Source organism: Leucopleurus acutus (genome assembly GCF_964270905.1).
Source record: "Leucopleurus acutus genome assembly, chromosome: 1".
Classification (NCBI taxonomy): Eukaryota; Metazoa; Chordata; class Mammalia; order Artiodactyla; family Delphinidae; genus Leucopleurus; species Leucopleurus acutus.
The window spans coordinates 5200735-5218239 of record NC_139142.1 but is presented as its reverse complement, the minus strand read 5'-3'; the positions used below and the strand labels follow the sequence as shown (position 1 = coordinate 5218239).

At 47.0% G+C, this 17505-nt stretch overlaps 1 protein-coding gene across 1 annotated transcript; it reads left to right on the top strand.

Moving 5' to 3' along the window:
* Window positions 1-1062: 1062 nt before the first annotated feature.
* CCNK (cyclin K) lies at window positions 1063-15865 on the top strand (the record flags this gene model as incomplete). Its single annotated transcript, XM_082834859.1, has 11 exons — window positions 1063-1168; window positions 1652-1900; window positions 2378-2459; window positions 3964-4095; window positions 7899-8004; window positions 8508-8565; window positions 9528-9697; window positions 10048-10319; window positions 11025-11058; window positions 13875-13946; window positions 15240-15865. Exons 2-11 carry the CDS (start codon window positions 1704-1706, stop codon window positions 15863-15865), a joined length of 1749 nt encoding a protein of 582 aa, XP_082690985.1. The 5' UTR covers window positions 1063-1168; window positions 1652-1703.
* Between the last annotated feature and the right edge of the window lie 1640 nt (window positions 15866-17505).

Below are 17505 nucleotides of genomic sequence, written 5' to 3'. Positions count from 1 at the left end.
AAAAAAGAATAGATATTTCTACTTAGTATTTCCCCGCTTTTCTTACTTAGATACTAACATAGCTATGTATGCTTTCCTGCACCTTGCTGATCCTGGAAATTTCTTTATACAAGTACTTACAGATCTTTCTCAGTCTTTTTTAATAGCTACATGGTACACATTTGTGTTAATGTACCATATTATTCAACCAGTGCCCTAATGGACTTTCACGTTGTTTACAGTTTTTGCTGTTATAAACAATACTTTGAATGATCTTGTGCACTTGTTGTTTCATAATTGTGATCTTATTGTCAGAGTAAATACTTAAAAGTGGAATTGCTAAATCCAGGAGCAAATGTGTATGTAATTTTGTTAGATATTGCCAAATTCCGAATCTCTGTGAGAGTGGTTCCGCTTTGTACTCCCACCAGCGACGTAAGAGATTACCTGCTTCTCCCTGGCCTTGCCAACAGAGTATATTGTCAAACTTTTGGACTTTTTGCCAATCTGATAGGTGAGAAAATATATCTAGTATGACATCTAACTCCCAGCTCTTCATACTCTTACTGAGCATCTGATTGGGAACTCTTCATACATACTGAGGCTTTAGTTAACCGGTCTCCCCCAGCCCCCACCCGTTGCCCAGTTCAGTCACACAGAGTGTAAATTAGTTCAAGAAGATTACTTTTCTCCAGGTAGTACTTAATTCTTCCTGTTGGAGGGAACGTTTCTCTTTAGAGCTCCCAGGTGCAAGGAGGAGAGCGGTCAGCCCTCCATGTCACCTTTCCCACCAGAAATGAGGCAGCACACAGGAGAAGTTAGGCTTCCAGATTAACTGATGGCCCTGGCCCAGAGCCTGGCTGCCGAACTGCTATTTTCTTGCTGAACCAGACCAACCTGGTTCTAGCTACCTCTTTTAGAACCCTTTTGCTGCCCTGTATGAAAATGTCTATTCTCTGATCCAGTTTACAAACAATTTCCATATTATAATGGCCTCTAGGTGAGAGTCCTTATTTTTTGTTTTCTTTTCTCAGCATACAGCTTTTAGAGAATCTCTTCATTCTGAATGAAAGAGAAGAGGATGAGAAAGCAAGAAAAATTTAAAGGAACTCCTTCTTTCCCTTGTGGACTACCTCCCTCCATCCTTTCTCCCCAGATCACCACACCCACACCCGATCTACATTGCTCAGTTCAGTGGCTTGTGCAGATATGAATTCATCCAGTCTGGTGGCTTTTCTAAGTGAAAGTACCTAAATGAAATCAAGTAAACTAAAAAAGGGAAAATTTTGACTGGATGCTGGATGGAAGAAATGGATAATTTTGGAGGATAAATCTTTTGGGGGGGTTAGGACCAACCTGGGTTTTACTGAAGAACAGAATCTAGACCAGCATAAGGGAGGTGGGCCTAGTGAAAAAAGGCAGAAGGAAATGGGACAGAAAAGCTCCTCCTTTTAAGCAATGAAATTTGGGATTTATCATACTGTGAGTCACTTAAATATTAAATTTGTGTTTGGAGGTATGCCTGGGCTTCTAACTACCAATCAGTAGTGCTTCTTCTATTGAAAAATTTTTATCAAGTACAAATCTGTGATCGTAGACTGTTTATAATGATTGAGATTATTTAACGTGAGGTATCCCTTTCCAACATTACTGCTTCTTCTCTTTCTTTTAGGATTCTAACATTTTCAGAAAGTCTGTTGGAAAGAACAAGTCTACTTCAATAAATGAAGGAGAATAAGGAAAATTCAAGCCCTTCAGTAACCTCAGCAAACCTGGACCACACAAAACCATGTTGGTACTGGGATAAAAAAGACTTGGCTCATACACCCTCTCAACTAGAAGGACTCGATCCGGCCACTGAGGCCCGCTACCGCCGAGAAGGGGCTCGGTTCATCTTTGATGTGGGCACACGTTTGGGACTGTATCCTGATTCTGGGACCTGTGATAGACAGACTCCCCACCAGCACCACAAATTAAATTAAATGCTATAGACAAAAGACCAAGTAGCATCCCTGACTAAAGCAGCTCTTAATTAGCTTTCTTATTTAAATGTTGCTTCAGATTTGCTTGGCTTTTCAGGGATTTTCTATTTCCTTTTTATCATTTAAATGTGTAGAATTAGCCTTTGAGCAGGTGGCCACCAGGATGGAAAATAGCACCCAGTGACCTCAGTTGAAGTATTTCTAAAGGATAGTGAAGCCCTGCCTTACTAAAGCATAGACTTCAGCTTGTACCAGAATTCCGACACCCGGAGATTCCCATTCGCCTGCTTTGCCACTGATAGTGTTTGCTTTCCCACTGCTCTTGTTGTTATTGTTTGTCTTTACTGTTTTTCCCACATTTAACTAAGACGTAACCTGTAAAAATTCTTGGCCAAAACCCTTAACCAGAACAACAGACACTATGATACCCTGGCAACTGGAATAATTTATTTTCATCGCTTCTATATGTTTCATTCCTTCAAGCAATTCCCAAGATATGTAAGTGTTTGAATTTTATTATAATTTTCTATCACATGTTATTATTTCCACACAGTTTAGTGGACAGATTGTAGTCTCTCTTTCTATTTTATTTTCCAGAAAGTATTTATTTTTGTATGGTACATATTATATATAAACAAAAACAGCCTAAAATTTGTTTTTTTCCCAATTAACTGTATTAAAGTATTTTTAAGTTTTTTATTTAGTCCAATATGAACCATAATCATATTGTACTTAGTGTGAAAATTTGCTTCCTTGTTACTTTTCCCAAGATAAAATTGGCCTTACAGTTGAGAGCCAACAAAGGCCAAGACTGCATAAGTTCTTTATACCATATCCGTTATTCTTCAGTTACTCCTTAAGACATGGACTGTCTTATGCTCTGTGGGAGAGTCTGCCTCAAGTAGCTTTCAGTCCAGGGTAGATGGTATGACAGGTACAAAACACACTGTAGAGAGTGAGGCCATAGGAGAGGTACAGAAGGAAGGCTGTAGCATTCAAGGGAGAGATTAACTACATCATAGAGGGATCGAGGAAAATGCTGGGGAGGAGGTGCCAGCACTGGGTTAAGCCTTGACTGTAAGTAGGACTTACCCGTGCTGAGATGGGACAGAGCAGCAGTCCTACAGAAAGCAGCGTGAGCCAAGGCCTGGCGGAGGCCTGCGCGGCAGCCAGGACGCCTCTCGGCGGGAAGGGCATGCTGGGACCCTGGGTGCCAGGTAGACTGAACCAGACCATAGTGGGCCTTGAATGCCAGACTAGGGAACTGTGGCTTCAGTAGGTAAACTGAAGTGATGGAAGGGTTTCATGAAGAGAAGAATTAGATGTAACAGGAAGTTAGTCTGCTGGGGGTCTTCCTTTTGCTAAGATTTTACTTAGTTTTGTACACATCTTCCTCATTAATTTGTGACGTTCTAGGGGAAGGAGACCGTGTCAGGATCCGCTTTGTACCCCGGCACAGGATCTCACTGATGTCTAACGTGGTCAGGATTCTGTGGAGGGAGGGGCATGTAGGAGAGACTGCAGCGAGCGGGCAAAGAAAAGCTGAAGGTAGAGCAGTGAGAAGATCGCAGTGGAGTAGGAACTGGACCAGGAGCCAGGCAGCGTGAGGAGGAAAGAGAAAGCGTGGGCAGTGGTGCAGAGGCGAATTCCAGAGGACATGCATTTGGGTGCACCAGTCAGGGAGTCAGTGTCTTTAAGATTGCAATGTGAAAAGAAAATTTGTTTCTGTGACTTTTTTACCTTTCTGGTGGCTACTTTGTTTACATGACATTTTATTCAGAAAACTAAATTTAAAATAATTTATGAAGCCAAATGGCGGGGCGGGTGGAGTATTTGTATGTGACATTTCCTTCAAGATTTTAGAGTGTCCAGGTGTTTGCAAATGAGAAAGAAGCCGGCAGGAGAGTGAGGGAGCCCAGTTTGTTGTGAAGGCCCAAAATGCTTTTTCTGTTCTGCGTGAGCTTTGATAACAGGGTCTCAGGAGCTTTTGTCTCCCTTTTAGGTGACAGGAGCTTGTTGTCTCTTTCTGGCTGGGAAAGTAGAAGAAACACCAAAAAAATGTAAAGATATCATCAAAACAGCTCGGAGTTTATTAAATGATGTACAATTTGGCCAGTTTGGAGATGACCCAAAGGTAAGAGTCATAACTTCCTGCCTTCAGGCCTTGATTCCTCACAACAGCATTATGATAGAGTTCCCTGTGTTGACAACGGCCGTGGCCCTGTATCTGCCAGTCCCCTGTGTCCCTAAGAGGACTTACGCAGAAGGTATTCTTCCTTGCTTCTGTGAGAAAGGAGGGAAGATAACGTAGCCTACACTTAGGTAGCATCTGCTAATGTGCCATGCTGGGTTGTGAGCCTGTTAGGGGCAGTAGCACATGGAACATGTGTGAGCAAAGTCCTCTCGTGGCCCTTAGCACTCCTAGGCCCAGAAGCAGTTTGGCTTCTTGGGTTCATCTCCAGCTGGCTTCTGGGAAGACAGAATGTACAGATGCTGGATGTACAAGTGTGTCTACGTGTGCTGTGTGTCTTTTGCTTCCCAAGAGTGGTGGAAGGTATTAACATTTGCAGACACCCAGGTTGATATACTATCCATCCTGTCCCTTCCCCACAACCCCTGCTAATGTCAGGAAATGATGGTAAAATAATTGTATACATGATTTTATTATGTTCTAAAGAGACCACCTTCGGGTCGGTGGCAGCTTTCCTCCTCCCCTGTTCTTGTCAAGGTCCCCCCATTGTAACCCTTATAGCACTTGCGAATTAGCCTTCATAATGTTTGTCACAGCTCACAATTGGATAGATTTTAACCAGATAATCACACAAAGAACATTCCTCTTCTCAACTGTAGATCTGTGAGAGCTAAGACCCTGTCTGTTTTGCCTGATACCTAGTGCAGTGGCTAGATAGAGTAGGCATTCAACAGGTACTTGTTGAATAAATGACAAACTAAGGATGTGGGGAGAAACTCAGAATCACAGTTAAAGCAAAACTAAGCCAGACGATGCCGTTCAGCACGTCCACAGCCCTGTTTTTCCTAGTCAGCTGGTACTGCCTCCCACGGTAGTCGGCCTCCCCCACCCAGCAGAATCTGTGTGTGTGTCTGTAACGTGTGTGCCTTCCAGGAGGTAACAGGCCCAGAATGCTTTTGCACATACTGTGGTCGTGATTTGTAAGTAATGTCAGTGTGGATAACTCTGTCCCTTGAACTTATTTTATAAATCCATTCACCTGTTTATAAAAATGTGAGCCCATGAGGAATTCATACTAACAGTGGTCAAAAATGTACTTTTATAAAAGTAACGTAGCATCAGATAATGTTTCCAGTGCCTGTGGGTTTTTGATTTTCACACAGCAGGGAGACAGTTGTAGGAATGTGTTGTGCTTTAGTCAGGTCTTGGTCACAGGGGCAGAGGGACCTTGTGGCTGATGAGCTGTGGTTACGCAGAAGGAGTCGCAAAGATCTGGAAGCACCGCAGGGCAAGGGCACGTGGCAGCAGCTGGCGTGTTCTGTCCAGGGCGCCTTTGGAGGAGTCCCCTTCTGCTTTCAGCCTTTACCCACTGTACCAACACATCAGGAAACCGAGATCCCGGCCAGGCACAGTGAGGCAGAAGTTCTGCAGCTCCAGGGCCCAGAAGTCAGGAAGAGGGCAACAGCCATGCTAATGAGGCTTTTAAGCCAGGCCAGCCTGACTCAGGTGGGCAGAGGGGCTTTGCAGCCTGCCCTCCCCTCTCTCATGTGCAGTCTCCCCAGGCATGACTGGGTGTCGGGGCCAAAGGAAGGAACCCAGGATCTGGGAGCGGTGAGGACATTGTGGAAGACATTTTCCTCGCCGGAGAGGAGAGGAGGGAAGTTTGGGGGGAGGCGGCAATATAAACAATTAGAAAAAATACGGTCCTGAATCATGTGCAACTTTTTTGTCTTACTTAGCTTTGCCCTAACTCTGTGGTTTCTCCCTGTTACATTAATTTCTCGTGTGTTCAACAAATATTTGTTCCAGGCTCTGCATTAGGCACTAGACATGAACAGGTGGCAAAGCAGGCCTGGCTTTTGCTCTCATGGATTTTACAGTCGAGTGGTGGGACAGATTTTAATCAAATATTCAGATAGCCAGCTACCTGATTATGAGTTGTGATAAATGCTATAAAAGTTATTGAAAGGTGCGGTGAGGGCATTCGATCTGGGAACCTAGACAGGTTCTCCAGACAGGAAGTGTGGGGCTGAGGGAAAGTTCCCTGAGGAATCATGTTGGCACACAGACCTATAATTATTCCATTAATTGAGTATTTGAAACACAAAGGGAGGCCAGGCCTTGGGCTGTCTCGTAATACTATATGGGCTACAGTCTGGACACTTGGTAAAAGATTGTTTCTAAATTTAAGGGATATGTTGAAACTTCTGGAAAACAGATGGTAACAAAAGTGGGGTGGGGGGACAGTGATAGTGGGATTTTTTTTGATACTGTGTGAAAACCTTAAGATTTTAAGACGCTTTCCTGAGAGAACACTTGGGAAACAAGGGTGGAAAGACATTCACCTTGCCCTGCCATTTGGAATAACACTCATGGTAGAATCATCTCTACATTCTGTGAAGTGTGGTGCCATACTTTAACCTGAAAGCCAGTTATCTACGTGGCTTCTCTTCCCAGAGTTAACGGGTTTATGCAGCTGTTAATGATGAGATTGTCAGTCTCTCCAAGGCCCTTTCTTCTTCGACTCAAACAAGTGATTGTAATTGTTCTTGCCACACAGAGCATCTTAATTGTATTTTACAATCAAGGAAAATTATAAGTGCTCGGACAGTCAGGCTCTACAGAGGTTGAATTCAAGCAGTTGTTTATGGACATTAGAAAGCATAATAAAAGAAGAGATTCCATTTACAGTAGCAGCAGTAAGATAATATATCCAGGAATAAACCTTATAATAAATTTGTGGAAACCATGTTGGGGCGGGGAGGCTTTAAAACTACTGAAGGACTGAAAAGAAGATTTTCATAAATAAATTTTTGATAGGAAGATTCAGTGTAGTTTAAAATGCCCATTTCCCTAAATTATTCTGTAAATTCAGTGAGTTCCCAATCAGAACATCAGTAGCTTTCATTTTTCCTAGAATGATACTAAATAAAATGATATTAAAATGCAGGTGGTGGGGGGAACATGGCTAAAACAAGAAAGGTTTTTAAAAGAGGAATAATCATTGAACTGTCCCTTCCAAATGTTAAATCTCTGATCCTGGTACAGAAGTAGACAAACAGAGCAGTGAACAGAAAAGATTGTGTGTATATGCGCACGTGTGTGTGTGTGTATAGACAGTTCAGGATGTGGCTTAATAGAAGAGAAAATGATAATTTACTTAGTAAATGACATTGGGATACCTTGTTTCAGGTAGATGAATGATTAAAACACAAAAATGATGTTCCCGCATTCTCTCTCTTTCTCTCTCTCTCTCTCTCTCTCTCTCTCTCGCTCTCTCTCTCTCACACACAGACACACACACACAAAATTCACTGTCCAGGTTTGCATGAAGCTGCCACTGTCATAATCTTACTTGCTTAAAATTTTCAATGTAAATGCCTGGAAGATTGCATTTTTTTAATGGAGGTCTGGAAGGAAACTAAAGTATCTGTAAAGTAAAGGTCTATTTTGTAAAGGGGGCTCATCTGTATGGAAAATAATAACATTTCTAAGAATGTTTACTTTGTTTCAAGTAGGTTTTAAAAATTAACTGATTGTTTTGTCTTCCTACTTTTAGTTCTTTTCAGAATTTATCATTGTCTGTGAGCATGTTAAAGGCCTGAGTGGGAGAGAGGAGAAAAGGAATGAAAAATAGTTGCTAAAATATAACTTGAAGAGAGAATAAAAGGAAAGCTCACTTTTTTAATGCTGTTTCTGACGTGTGATTGAAATTACTGTCTCAACATTTGTTATTTCATTTTTAGGAAGAAGTAATGGTTCTGGAGAGAATCTTACTACAGACCATAAAGTTTGATTTACAGGTGGAACATCCGTACCAATTCCTACTCAAGTATGCGAAACAGCTCAAAGGTAAGAAAAAAAAGTTAAGAGAACTTTTTCATTCTGAAATCAGATCTTTATAATAATTTGATGATACTCAGATTACGCTTCTCAAAAGAGGACAGCAGAAAGTTCAGTGTGTGAAGTACCTAGGCCATAGCTTGCCAGATAATTCAATATTATAGCTGTTAACGCTGTTTCCTTTTATGTATAAACAGATTCTGTCATCCAGTTGCCAAGTGATATGAGGCAGGAAAATGAGCAAGGATTTTTTAAATAGCCTAATAAAATCAGGCTTGGAGCCAGGTTTCCCATAAATGGTGGTTCAGTGTAGGTCATGCAGAAAGGGGACAGAGGTGGGGCTTGGGCCTGCTCATTTGTCCTTGTTTCCCAGGCAGAAGCTCTTTGCTGTGTATTGGGGGTGGTGCTAAGCACACAGTAGGCTTTAAATAAGTACTTGTTGCTTCTCATTCATTCTTCTTTTTTTTTTTTTTCTTTCTATTACTAATTTGCCTTTTCTTCCCCGTTTCTAGGTGATAAAAACAAAATTCAAAAGTTGGTTCAAATGGCTTGGACATTCGTAAACGACAGGTACATGGGTTCAAATGTTGGTTTAATTATGGTGTTTTAAAATAGGTAGGGACTTTACGTGTCATCTAATCCAAACCCCTTATTTTGTAGTCAGGAAACTGACTTGCCCCAGCTTAAGGAGCCAGTTAACGGCAGACTTGGAGTTAAAGTCCAGGTCACCTGCTTCCCGGCAGAGGGGATACCCTGCCACATCACGGTGGTATAGGATGCTGAAATCTTATCACCGGTTTGAAACATAAGTCCTAAACAATACACCAGAGAATTCTGACAAGTATATACTTAAATCCATTTCATTTTGCAAAATTGCAAACTATATATTTGCAACTTTATACATCCTTGTAGTGGTTTTAGAACCTTGATGTTCTTGGAGCTGAGAGATCTAAGGAGGTGCTGGATAGGGAACAGAATGCCCGCGAGTTGCCATCATGTAAGGAGATGGTTCAGTGCTAGGGTTCCAGCCGTTTGAAGAACTTAAGCATTTTCATTTGTATTTCATGACATAGCAATTTTTTTTTTTTTTGCGGTACGCGGGCCTCTCACTGTTGTGACCTCTCCCGTTGCGGAGCACAGGCTCTGGACGCACAGGCCCAGCGGCCATGGCTCATGGGCCCAGCCACTCCGTGGCATGTGGGATCTTCCTGGACCGGGGCACAAACCCGCGTCCCCTGCATTGGCAGGCGGACTCTCAACCACTGCGCCACCAGGGAAGCCCAACATAGCAACTTTTGAATGTGCTGGAATTCTGATTTTTTAAGGAACAAATTAGTAGCTATAGTTAAAGTAACTTATCTCGGTACATTTAGAAGACTAAAAACTTGCTTCTTTATAATACTTTATTTGATCATGTATAGGGAAAAATAAGCAAACTGACATTTAGATATGGCATCTAATCTCCATGCATTGGGTTAATCATAAACGTTTGCTCATCCAAGTCAAGTCACCTCTTTTTCTTGTTGAACTAGTCTCTGCACGACCTTGTCACTACAGTGGGAACCAGAGATCATAGCAGTGGCAGTGATGTATCTTGCGGGACGTTTGTGCAAATTTGAAATACAGGAATGGACCTCCAAACCCATGTACCGGAGATGGTGGGAGCAGTTTGTGCAAGACGTCCCTGTGGATGTTTTGGAAGGTACGGGGCGTGCTGAGCTTTCTGCAGGGTGTTCCACATTAGATCATTCTTCCCTGTGAGGAAGAATGAGTCCCGAGAATGGATTCTCCCAAACAAGTCCATGCAAACTATTCTTTAATTAAATTCTCTAATGTAATGTTCATTCTATCCAAACACATAGTTTTGGTGAACTAAAAATGCACACCAGTGCTGTGCACACCAGGGATTGGTGAATTACAAATATGACAGCCACATATTGGCCCTTGTAGGGGAATCGCACCTGCAAGGGAAATGGGAGTATGTTTTTTTCTAGGTAGAATTTTATTTAAAATATCAATTTGTGGCAAATGTAATTGTTTCCTATCATTTAGACATCTGCCACCAAATCCTGGATCTTTACTCACAAGGGAAACAACAGATGCCTCATCACACGCCCCATCAGCTGCAGCAGCCCCCACCTCTCCAGCCCACACCGCAAGCACCACAAGTGCCACAGTCACAGTCGGCTCAAGGCTCCGAGCTGCCCCAGCCCCCGCAGAAGGACTCGCAGCAGCCAGCCCAGCCGCAGCCACCACCACCGGCCCAGCAGCCCAAGAAACCGTCCCCGCAGCCTAGTCCCCCCCGGCAGGCGAAGCGCGCCGTGGTGAGTGCGCCAGGTTGGCACTGGGTGCGGCCGGCTTCCTGTGGCGACACCCCACCTGTGTGTGTTCCCCTTTCTGAGGCAGCACACGGAACACCAAAAGCAGGGAGTGACACGATCCACCTCCCCGTCTGCCTGTATGGCCACAGGCAGCCTGACAGCTGGCGTGGTCAGAGGAGAGGTACCTTTTGGAGCCAGGACGGCTCTGTCCTCCTCCAGCTGCTGCTGCCTGTGTCAGGGCCCCAAAACGTGCCCGGGTGTAGTTTCCGCATCTGCACACTGACTGCCGGAATAGGTGTCTCCCATGTCTTTAAACTTGTAAAAGTTTCTCCCCATGGTAGCAGCCGCGCCAGTGGAGGAAGCCGTACGTTGTGACACAGACCCCAAGGAAGCCCCACGGGATAGGGGCGGTCAGCAAGCACCCTCACCACGGTTAAGACAGCTCGATGGAGGGCATGAAACTTAGTGCTCAGAACTCACTAGTCAGAAAAGTTAGTAATTCTGCCTGCTGTCTGATTTGAAAGGGGAAGAGGAAGGAGGCAGAAATGATCTGTTAGGTGCCATGGTTTGCTCTGCAAGTTCAAGCCAAAATTAATTTTTGTCTGAGTCCACGTTCTGGCTATGATTCTGTTCAGTGCCTGAATAATCAGTTTTTCCTCACTGCATCTAGGGCCTTGGTTAACAGTTGTGTATTTTCTTTTGTAACAGGTTGTTTCTCCCAAAGAAGAGAGCAAAGCATCAGGTAATTTTATGTTCTTGTGTTTCGATTTTTAGTTTTATATGTTGTTTATCAAGACTTTAAATTCTTAGTCAAAAGTTGTTTCCTTTCAGATTTAGATTGGCCTTAAAATTTAACGTTAGAGCCCATCAAAAACTTTACGCTAGCTGCGTTGTCTTCTCTGTGTATTCCCTGACTGTATATTTTTGGATTGTACTTTAACAGTATCAATACAGAAAAAAAAAAATTAGTGGCAATAAAATTGTGCTTGGTAACATAAGTCATCCCTCGGTATCCACGGGGAATTGGCTCTAGGACCCGCCTTGGATGCCAGAACTCGCAGATGCTTGGGTTTCGTAGTCCACCCTCCCTGTCCACGGATGCGAAGGGCCGACTGTATATCAAAATATAATTAGGAAAGTAGGCGAACTGCTGCAGCAACATTTATTTTTGGAGGTTAGTTAAGCCCACCACAGTCGACAGAGTGAAGGGCCCCGGCACCCCCAGACTGAGCACCAAGCAGCAGAGCGATGGGTAGAAAGGATCGGAGCCGCAGTAGGCGTGCTGCCCTGCTGCTTACGGGGGCAGGCTTCTTTTAAACACGTTTTTTCCCCCATATTTGTGGAGCCCAGAGTTGATTAACTTGTTTCTGTATTGGAAACTAACAAAGTGTGAGCAAAACCTGAAAGATCACAGAGGAGAAAACCAGAAGTGTTTTGTCTCCGGGTCAGCCTGCAGTACTGAACCCTGTGCTGGCACAGACCATGTTTACTCATTTCTGTTTCTCTGTCACTTAGTTCCAGGGTAGGAACCCAGTGAATTATTTATTGAACTATTGTGAGATCTTCAAGTTACAGTAAAGCTCCTTTTTCTCAGGATCTTTGTGGGGATGATGAGTTCATTACAGGGGAGTTTTTTTAGCTCCAGATGGGCAAACAGTAAGTGCGAGACACAGAAGAGGGGGCTGCACTCCGTGCCGCATGGATGTTGGGTCAGCTGAGCTGGCGCTGTGTCTTCAAGAGGCAGAAAGGAGCCCGGGTGGCCTTGGAGGGGGACTTGCCTTGAGCAACAAGGGCTGACAGGGTGGAGCCTTCAGGCAGAGGAGCAGAGTGAACAGTGGGGTGGAGAATTTGGGCGATAACAGAGAGGGGAGTCTTACTGGACTGTGAAGGGTTAAAAAGGAGTAGCTTTTGCTAGGACTGAAAATGTGCTAGAAGCAGGTGGTAGCGCCCACCTGGTGGAGGGTGGATTCTGCATAGGCAGGGGAGCCAGTGGAGGCGTTTGAGCAGGAGAATGGCACGCTCTGAGTTCATTGTAGAGAGAGTTCCCCTGGCAGCAGTAATGGCAAGAGGGTGGGGAATGGGGAGGAGCCTGCGAGCCCCAGAGTGAGACGTGGTGTCGGGGGTGCCTTGGGGCCTGGAAGCAGGACCCCACTGTGCTCTGGGTTGCAGAGGGCTGGTGAGCGCTTGACATGTGGCCTACTCCAAAAACACCACGTGCCCTCAGTGCAGAAGACACACAGATCTCTAAGAGTTAGAGAAAAGAACATTAAAAATCTCATTAATAAAATTCTACATTGATTCCACATTAAGATGACAAAATTCTTGATAATACCAGGTTGAATCAAAGACCGTATTAAAATTAATTTCACCTCTTTGTACTTTTCAGCGTGGCTACTAGAAGATGTAAAATTGCCTGTGTGGCTCTCCTTATATTTCTGTCGGACAGCACTGACCTAGATGACCTCAGCTCAGCCGTCTGTGGGAGGGGCTGGAGGGGGGCGCCTGCGTGAGAGGGGTGGGCTGCTCGGTCTCGGGACAGGGCCCAGGAGCCTGCTCCACGGTTTGGGAGGAGAGATGGAAGGCAGAGGCATAGATCTGCAGCTCCTCTGCCTAGAGACGGGGGATTTGGTCTCTGAGGAAGAGAATAGAGAGAGGGATGTCCCTGGACCTTGAACCCAGCGTGTGTCTGGGACACAGGAAGCCAAGAACGTTGAGCAGTGCCAGAGCAGAAGCAGAGCAGAGCAGCGTACGAGCCAGAATAAAGTGAGTTTCAGGAAGAAAGAACCAAACCATACAAGCGAAGAGAAGGCATTCTTTTTTGGTAGTGTGCGCGCACTCTCTGCCGTCACAGACGGAAGGTGCTGGATGTGGCGTAGCCTGTCTTGGCGACTTAGGATTGTCAGTGAGGATGCTGGTTACATGCAGCCGCTCAACCCTAAAGGATGGGCTCTGTCCTCTGCCCCAAGCGGTCCCAACTACCTTGCTTTTCTGTCCATTCGCCAGCCTCCAGGTCTCTACCGACGCCAGTTCAGGTGTGCTGCTATAACTAGGAGTAAACATTTGTGAGAGAGAAAACAAACTTAAGTGTGCCTAGACAAGAGATAAAAGGTGCCGGCTTCTCCTGGGAGCACTTGGGGCCTTTCTCGGTGCTCTGTGTGTGAGTGAGGACCCTGACGGGTACCCCTTGGTAACTGAGATGCAGTCTGCTGCTCTCATGTCATTGGAGGGCTCGTCTTAAGTGGTCAGGAGGAAGTTGGGCAGAGGTGGAAAATGGGCTGGCGGACTGTAAGAAGCGAGAGGGTTTTTACTTTTGGAAGGAGGTGAGAGGCGTGGGGTGGCAGGAGCTGGAGGGGGGATGTATTTGTTTCATTTGTTTTGTTCTTTTAAAAGGATGGTTTAGCTGGTGCCTTCCTCAGCTTCCCTTCAAGCCTTGGTCATATCAGCCTTTTCCCCCAGAAAATTCCTTAACAGTGCATTTTTCTTTTTCTCCTCTCTCGCTCTCTCTGACATACTTACTCTATATGAAGAGTAGCTTTTTAATCTACTTTTTCTTTTCAGAACCACCACCACCTAAAATTCCCAAAATTGAGCCCCCTCACCCTCCATTGCCTCCAGCCCATCCACCTCCAGGTAAGAGTTGCCTGCAGGCAGCTGGGAGGGCCAGCTTTTCTCGCTGCCTTTTTGAAGGGCACACTTGGGAAATCCTGGGGAGGATTTATGGAAGAATTTCAGAAATTTAGAGAGACGTTAATGACCTAGAATTTTTCAAAAAATTGGTTTTTTTACAACCAGATAGCTTGAGGATGTGAATTCTAAGTATATCTGAATATTCTCTGACCTCTCGCATCCAGAAATGGTGGAGGATAAATGACTTTAGAATCAGTTTTAGGAAAACAAAGCCCTGCAACTTAGGAACATTGTCGAGATCTGGGCAGATCGCTGTCGACCTTAGACTCCAGGCTCTCGCGTCGGCTTCCCGTTGGCAGGGCGTCTCCTCAGTACCCTTTGGAGAGTAAGCAGTTGTTCATGGAGTCATGTGGAGAATAGAGTGAAAAGGCCTTCACAGGCACACAGTGAACTGGGACGCTTCCTCAGCGGCATTAAAAATAGAGGAGAGGTTGTAAAGAACTTTCATTCTTCAGCTGTGGCGACACTTTGGAAGGTGAAGTGTCCAACTAGAGAAGGCAGGAGTTAGGGTGTGTGTGCCAGAAGGTGGGAGATACTCCAGCGACTTCTGAGCTTCTGGGGGCTTCAGCTCTTCCAGTCAGCTGCTGGCCGCCAGGGAGCCGGGGCGGGGAGCGGTGCCCCCGCCACACAGGGCACGGGCCAGAATGCCGCTCACGTGGGTCGTTGGGGTGTCAGAGGCCGTCCCGGCATGTGTTTAACGCCACGTCACTCGTGTGACCACCTCTCAGGCGTCCTGCCAAATGCCAGTGCCGCCCGCAGACGGTGCTGCATCCTGGCCCTGGGCTCACAGCCTCTGGAGGCAAGACGGGCAGAAAGAAGGGGCCCCGCGCACGTTTGTACTAGAAAGAGGGCTGGGGGTCTGGGCGGAAGGGACTCCGTGCGCCCCCGGGACTGCCCGTGCCTGGTGCGCTGGGGAGCGGGGAGGGAACACCCAGAGTGGCTGGAGGCGAGGTGCAGGGCCTGCGTGACAGCACATGAGCCGCTGGCTTCGGGACACGGGCGCAGGCCGTGCTGTCTGGCCACAAAGGTGACAGCTGCTTGCCGCTCCTCTGGAAGACGGCCCACGGTGCTGTGACAGGGCCAGGAACCCCCGGGGTGGCCGTGAGCTGTCGGGGTTGCGGGGGGGGCTTCCCTGCCCCGAGGGAGTTGGTGGATCCCCCCCTACACGCGCAGCCCCCAGGGGCGCCCTGCCGGGAGCCGTTCCAGAGCTGGCAGTGGCCTGTCTCCCTTCTGCAGACCGGAAGCCACCCCTTGCAGCCGCCTTGGGCGAGGCTGAGCCGCCAGGCCCTGTGGAAGCCGGTGACCTCCCCAAAGTCCAGATCCCCCCTCCGGCCCACCCGGCCCCGGTGCACCAGCCTCCACCACTGCCGCACCGGCCCCCGCCCCCGCCGCCCTCCAGCTACATCACCGGCATGTCTACCAGCAGCTCCTACATGTCCGGAGAGGGCTACCAGAGCCTCCAGTCCATGATGAAGACCGAGGGCCCCTCCTACGGGGCTCTGCCCCCCGCCTACGGCCCGCCGGCTCACCTGCCCTATCATCCGCACGTCTACCCCCCAAACCCGCCCCCGCCGCCCGTGCCACCGCCGCCAGCCTCCTTCCCGCCACCCGCCATCCCTCCCCCCGCCCCTGGCTACCCGCCCCCCCCGCCCACCTACAACCCCAATTTCCCGCCGCCACCCCCCCGCATGCCGCCCACCCACGCAGTGCCCCCTCACCCTCCTCCAGGCCTGGGCCTGCCACCGGCTAGCTACCCGCCTCCAGCTGTGCCCCCTGGAGGGCAGCCGCCTGTGCCCCCACCCATCCCGCCACCTGGCATGCCTCCAGTCGGGGGGCTGGGGCGGGCAGCCTGGATGAGGTAACCTGGCGCCCTTCTTTCTTCCTTTGTTTTTTAAAGAAAAGTTTTTCTAATTAACTTGAAAAGTAGTTTAAGTGGGTAAGCCGCAGGGTACCTTGTATAATGCTACACAGTTGTAGTATGGGAAGAAATGGACCGGACCCCCAAGGTGAAATTGGGGTGGTCCTCCACATCTGGGGAGTGGGGACAGCAGCTCTCACTGGAGCCCAGGCAGAGCCGGTTGTGACCCGACTGTGCGTTTGGTCTCAACCAGCGTCGTCCGCGAGTCCTGCGCTGAGTTACTTTACACTAGTGAGAATGTTAACCAGCCATATTGGCTCAATAAATAGCTTCAGTAAGGAGTGAATTTCCTTCTAGAAATCAGTGCCTATTTTTCCTGGAAACTCCATTTTAAATAGTCCGGTTCCATCTGAAGTCAAGCTGTTGTCATTGCTGTCATTCCATGATGTTCTCTCCCATGACACGTGTAGGTCAATTGAACCACATTTTTGATTTAGAGATACTTACATCCTTTGCGTTTAAGTTATTTTGAAGGGGTTGACTTGCTGGATGGCTCTATTCTTTTTCCTCCAGGAAGAAGGGGAGAAATGTACTTGGAAGTAATGTATGTTTACATCAATTTGCAAATTCCTATACATAGAGATATATTTTTTAAGTGTGAATGTAACAACATACTGTGAATTCCATCTTGGTTGGTTACAAATGAGACTCCTTCAGTCAGTTACCCAAATAAAATCAGTTCTGAAATGACGCCTTTGTTTGTTACGGGCATGAGGTGGGGCTCCAAGCCTTAGCAGCCCCTGGGTTTGCAGCCCAGAAGCAGATGTTCTCCTTCTGGACCCTGGGGGCCAAGCAGCAGGCAGTGGAGGAACGCTGCCCAGGAGAGGCCTGGCCACCGGCCAGACCCAAGCCCCTCCCTGGGCAGTACCCTCATGGGGCAGCCTCCCACGTCCAGTGCCTGCGTGGGCTTTCTTGGGAGGAAGCAGTTGAATTTCAAGCTGGTTTGGAACTGTCAGTGTCCCTCCAATAGACAGGGTCCTGGGTTAGACCAGGGTTTGGATTTGAAATGCTTTGCATTTCTGGCCTATGACTAGAGGCCATGGAGCAGCAGTCAGCTGCCCCCACCATCCACCCTGAGGGGCCCCATCACCCAAAACAAATGAGCACTGCGTACCCACCAGAGGCTTGCAAGAGCCTTTATTTATCTAGCGCAAAGTATACACTATCACAATCTTCTGTTACTCCTTTTACTAAAATAGTTCAAATCAATGTTTTTACCACACTATCAAAAAGTTCTAATTTTTTTTCTCTCCCCAAATCAAAGTGGTTCAATAGAAGGTAGAAACGGGCACAGGAGTCCAGGGCTCCCAGCTCTGCCCAGAGCTGGGGAGGGGGCGGCCCCAGTACTCGGGCGGTCACATCCGACAGAAGGTAGATAGAGCGCGGCTGCCGGCCTGGGGCCAGGGGCCAGGCGGTCCGCCCATTCCCAGAGAGCAGCACAAGTACTTCCCCCACGTTATGAAAAATATACACCTCTCCCGCTCTGCAGTCATGCATTTCCTTTGTTTCTTAAAAAAAAAAAGTCAGTAGTATGTATTGTTTCCTCTCAAGTTTTCAAGAAAAAGAAAAAAGGTCACTTTTTTC